Source organism: Montipora capricornis, chromosome 13 (genome assembly GCF_036669925.1).
Source record: "Montipora capricornis isolate CH-2021 chromosome 13, ASM3666992v2, whole genome shotgun sequence".
NCBI classification, from domain to species: domain Eukaryota; kingdom Metazoa; phylum Cnidaria; class Anthozoa; order Scleractinia; family Acroporidae; genus Montipora; species Montipora capricornis.
The window spans coordinates 41,401,015-41,406,306 of NC_090895.1; the positions used below are offsets into that span (position 1 = coordinate 41,401,015).

At 41.8% G+C, this 5,292-nt stretch overlaps 1 protein-coding gene across 1 annotated transcript; it reads left to right on the plus strand.

Moving 5' to 3' along the window:
• LOC138029893 (conserved oligomeric Golgi complex subunit 6-like) lies at positions 1-4,435 on the plus strand. The gene is made up of 5 exons (XM_068877744.1): positions 1-106; positions 953-1,060; positions 1,732-1,785; positions 1,943-2,022; positions 3,320-4,435. The coding sequence occupies exons 3-5, from the start codon at positions 1,756-1,758 to the stop codon at positions 3,465-3,467; spliced, it is 258 nt and encodes an 85-aa protein (XP_068733845.1). The 5' UTR covers positions 1-106; positions 953-1,060; positions 1,732-1,755; the 3' UTR covers positions 3,468-4,435.
• The last annotated feature ends 857 nt before the right edge of the window (positions 4,436-5,292 follow it).

Sequence of the window (5,292 nt, forward strand, 5' to 3'; positions counted from 1 at the left end):
GACATGGCTGCCTACATGATTAACTGCATTCATTCATATACAGAGCACATTAAGCAGTATACGAATTCACGGATAAACATAATGGAAAGATGCTGGCTGGGGACAGGTACAGGTGCTGTTGTCGACAATAGCGTTAGAACACGCACCATAAAAGGTTCGCTTGATGCAGTCTCGTTTTTTGGTTTGAGGACTAACTATCCAAGATGTGTGATCAACAAACAGCGACAAGAGACCGGGTACCCTAAAATTTTATGTATATACTCGAAAAAGGCGACTGGGAGTTTTAAAGTAAGAACAGCAGACTACCACATTGACATTTAAAAGAAAGTAACCTGCAGTGGCTGGTATACCCACTATACCTTTCTGAACACTCCATAGGAATTTAGCATTGACAAAATATACATTATAGTCCCAGAAAATAGGCTTTCCTTCGTGCAACTACAGCCTGAAACCCTTGACACAACCACACAGGGGCAACCGTCGCGAAGGGCAGAACCAGAAAGAAGGGGAAATTTCGGATTGTTTCCCTACTTGAGAAAGAAGAGACGGTAGCCAAGTGGTGTTGAGCATTGGACTTGAAATCGGTCGACGGGGATCAAGTCCCGCTTCCACCCTTGGCTTGAGTTCGTTAACGTAGTTCTCTGGTTTCAGCCTCGGTATCCCTAAACCCACCATGGGGTACATAGCTGTCCCTGCTGAAACCGTGTCAAAACGAACAGACCATTTCGATGATGGCATAACTTCCTACCAGGACCAGATTGCTGTGTGTTCCCTGGGGAGTGGAAAACAATTGAAAAACACCATTTTCAAAATGCATTTGGTGGGAGCAGTAAAATGTAGCCATTTTGCAATAACTTGTTGACTTATTCACTGGATATACTTGATCTGTCATCTGCTTGATAACATTGTTACAGTATATCAGCTAAACATTGTGTGTGTATTTGTTTCTTAGACAGAAGCGCATCTTGACACGTTGATCAGCGAGCAAGCGTCGTTTATTCTTGCGCGCTCTGGGGTCGGCAGTCTATACACGGTCTACCAAGAGAACCGCAGCCAGCGAGTACGTTTTGAAGCGTTATTTCCCTTGCTTTTCAGTCCTCAAGCTTATTTAACGAGACAGCATCGATTAATAGATCTTTCACTAGTACTCCTCTAACTCAACCATTGAGCGTGCAAACTAAAATTTGGTTCTCTTTTGCGATGCACTCGAGTTTTTCCGACTGTGTCCGAGTCATTATTGATTAATATAGATCTTCGTTCACTTATAATAAGCGTCACGAAGTGTCCCCTTGCTTTTATCCCCAACTTTAACAACCACTCGCGCCTCGGAATACAGATTATCAACGTCACAAAGTTTCCCCCAAACGCAAATCCTCAATTTAACCTGACCAAACAATAACGCTAACCTTAACCTTATTGCTAAGACTTAAGACTAGACTCAAAAATCGGGCGTGCGCTGATTGGCTGATTTATTGCCCTTGAGGTGTTTATTACGCGATAATTACCTAAGTAGTTTTTTTCAAATGGCCGTAAACCGTTTTGTCGAGGTGACAGACGAAGAAATTAATTGTTTTAAAGAAAATGCATATTTCTCAAATATGTAATTATACCAAAACAATTAGTCACCTCAGGCTCGGTGAATAAATCCCCGACTTCGTCTCGGTTTTTTATTCACCGATATTCAATTGTTAAATGAAATGAGACAGGCTTTTTTCTATATTCGTTTTTCAGGTGCCATTATCATCCTTACATGGAATGGATGCGCAAAGTGTCAAGGATGCTATGGTAAGAAAGATAATCTCATCAGAATGGTCTCCGTCTTTGCGTTTGAATTTTTTTCAAACCGTAATGTTATGCTTGCTGCTTTGATTCTTGAAGGATAAAGTAAGTGCTTTGGCGTAGTGAGTCATGTTTGACCCGGTTTTTTTTTTCAATTTTACAGGCAAAATTCGACAAATATCTCTCGTCTCCAGACAGTTTAATTATGCCTCAGTGCAATCTACTAAGGACAACGAGATTAAGGTAACGATCCAGTGGTATTCAAATTAAATTGAGTAGCGGGTTGTTTTGTTGTTTGGGAAGCGCCCCTGACGAGCGGCAATGCCGCGAAGGGAAAGGGGCGGGGGAACAGAGACTGCCCCATTCTATTCGCCGCTAAACAAATCGCCAGGTGCCAAAGCTATATTTGTTATAGTCCCTTTGGCAAATCACAACAGGCTTAGGCAATCGAATTATGGTCATCTTACCAACCCGGTCTCTCTCTTGCCTTCGCGGTAAGAACAAAAAAGAGGAGAAAGCGAGGATGTGATATCACCCGAAAAAGAATCTTGTTTGACTTCTTGGGCCGTGTGTGCTCACCTTTAAGGTTTGCTATTCTATCGTCCCGCCCGATTTTTCTTTTAAAAAAAAAATCTGAATTTCACGACATTGCCCTTAACCTTATCTAACAGTTTACTACTTAACACCTTAACAGAAAACTATATCCCTTCAACAGTAAAATAGGGGCTTACACAGTTGCAAGCGACGGTCATGGTTTCGGGTCCCTTTGAAGCTTGGGATTTTTATTTAAGGCTTATTTTGCAACTTCGATGATCATTTTCTCTTAGAGCGGTTTTCAATTGAGTGTCGAAAGTAATTAGCGAATTGCTTTGGTTTTGCATTACATCACTCAGTGATTGGTTCAAAGGTCTCGCGCCATTTTTTCAACCAATCAGAAGTGAAACCAAAACCAATCGTAGCTTGCGCGTGCACATTTTCCCGCGCTTTGTGTCGGCTACGTGTAATTACTTCGAGTTGTGATTGGTTTGCTGGATTGTCTCCGTCCTTTTAGATTGGCCAAAGTAATTATTTACGACGCTCGATTGAAAACTCACTCAGTAGTCATTAGAGTGATGAATTTACCTCAAACAAGATGTAGTACGAACTCGAAGTTGATCTGCTCCCAAAGGGCTTGGTAGCTCAGATTACAGAGCTGTGCAACGCAGTCGCCGCGCGGTCATGGGTTCTAGTCTCTTTCAAGCTTGGGATTTTCTCGTACCAAGGCCCCTCGGCTGAGAGAAGCGAAAAGGGCGATGGATACGAGAATAGCTTGGGATTTTTTGCGGGATTCGTTTTCAACCTCCTTTTCAACTGCTAGCGTTGCTCGACACGCTCGCTTGTAGACCTTAAACACTGGCAAAAGAGTTTTTGACCCAATCTTTAGAATCAGTGCGGGAGTATAAAATATCAAACGTTAGAGGTCAGGTGAAAGTAACTGAACCGATTGAACTGAACTTTACGAGTCGTATTGTTTAAGCCTTGTGTTTCGTCCGTTTTGCAGAGATACGGTGCACAAGCGGTCAGTGGATGCTGTCTGTGTGACCTATAAAACGCTCTACGAAGCCATCTTAGACGAAAGAAATAAATACGCGGACGTAAAAACTCTTGTGCCACGTACCCCGGATCAAGTGACGTCTTTGTTGACGTAACAAAGACTAAAATTGTTTTTTTTTTTTTTTTGTCAAGAGCGGATTTTTTGAACTTTTAATTGCCTCCTTTTCAAAGCGAGTCTTGGTGCTATTAAAGGAAAATGTCATCTCTTGTTTTAACAAGCTAAAAAAACGCACGACCTTAATTTCAATCCCCGTCAAGAGCCCGCTGGGATAGCACACATCTTTCCAACTTGATTTGCTCGCCAACACGGGAGTAGAGAAGGCTGTTTTCGAAGGCTGACTGAAAAAACATAGGCGGGCAGCTTCATCCAATGAAGTAACTTTGTTTTGAAGAAGATGGCAAAGTATAACGGCATATGAACGCTCCTGTTGTGAGCTGCGGTCCCTGTAAACTGATGTCGCGAGTGTTTTTGGAGCCCATAACGCAAGATGGCATTACAGCACGAGTGCTTCTCCAAGCATTTCAAATTGACAGGTTTTGCTCCCATGGACCTTCTCGAGTGAAGCATCATCTTCAATACCAAATGAAAACTTGTGCTTTAGCACCAGGCCTCACGTTGATGATGAGGCTCTAGCTTCAAGCCTCATGTTGATGACGAATGTTTTCACGTGACGTCACGGCAGCCATGATGCTGTGCCTAACTAATCCTCCGGGAATTGAGCTCTATTGTTGATTTTCACTCGTGTTGATCAAGAGCCATATTTTTCAACGAAAACAAAAGAAAACGTTTGCATAATTATAGAGTTCAATTCCCGGAGGATTTTTTCGGGAGCCAACATGACCGCTGCTTCTTTGTTTGGGGGCACCAACATGGCGGCAGTGACGTCATGTGAAAACCGAGAATTAATATATGCAAACGTTTTCTTGTTTCGGTGGAAAAACAAGGTTACTTATCACGTGACTGAAAACACTCTCTCGGTCGCACACCGTTTAAATTCTTATTATACTTACTATAGTAGTAGATTGGAGATCAGATTAAACTCCCAGAGTCGAATGGAACAAATGAGAACAGTGTTTTCGCGCAAAGCAGGGCAAGAAACTTCTGTGTTGTCCAAACCATTTCTGCAAATCGACCCTTTTGCAGTGAAATGTTAGCAGGCGTTCCTCAGCTAAAGATGCAAAGAAAGTATGTCACATTTTACAAGGCATTCTCTACCTTGAATTAACGACTATCGTTCATTCGTAGCTTGCTCTGAATTTACTATTATCGTTAATTTAGAAGATTGAAAGCTTGATATCTATTATGGGAAATGGGCATAGTTAATGCATGGAGATGGTTACGAAACTCGACAAGTTCCTTTGTTTCATGTTTTTGCCCGCATTTTTGGCTTTGACCCTGCACAAAACACATTTTTTCTCGAGATGATAACCAATCAAATCCTTCGAATAAATTATGCGCAACTAATTGGCAAACTCGCGCGAAGCGAAAACAAAAAGATTCCGCAGGGTCACGGTCAATTCAACATCGATTGCCACAACATTGTTCTCGCTGTTGAAAGTTTTAAGGTTTCATAACCAGGCTCTTGATTAACTGTGGAAATGGGCCTATGTTATTTATAAGACAACCCAATTGGATGGACATGGGACGTTAACCTGAGAGTGTTGATTGACCCGTCACCTAACCACTTGACCACCACACCGCTACGTAGCTGCTCAGGGTCAATATTTTAAACAATATGTCATAATGCTGTATTGTCACTCGGCAACAAACAATATTAAACACTGCAAAAGGTCGGTTTCCAAACTTCACGATAAGGCTAAACATTTTAAAATCTAAGCTTAGGCAAAAATTATTGATCGAGCTTAGGCCATAATTAATCAAGAGCCTGGTTATGAAACCTTAAAACTTTCAAGAGAGAG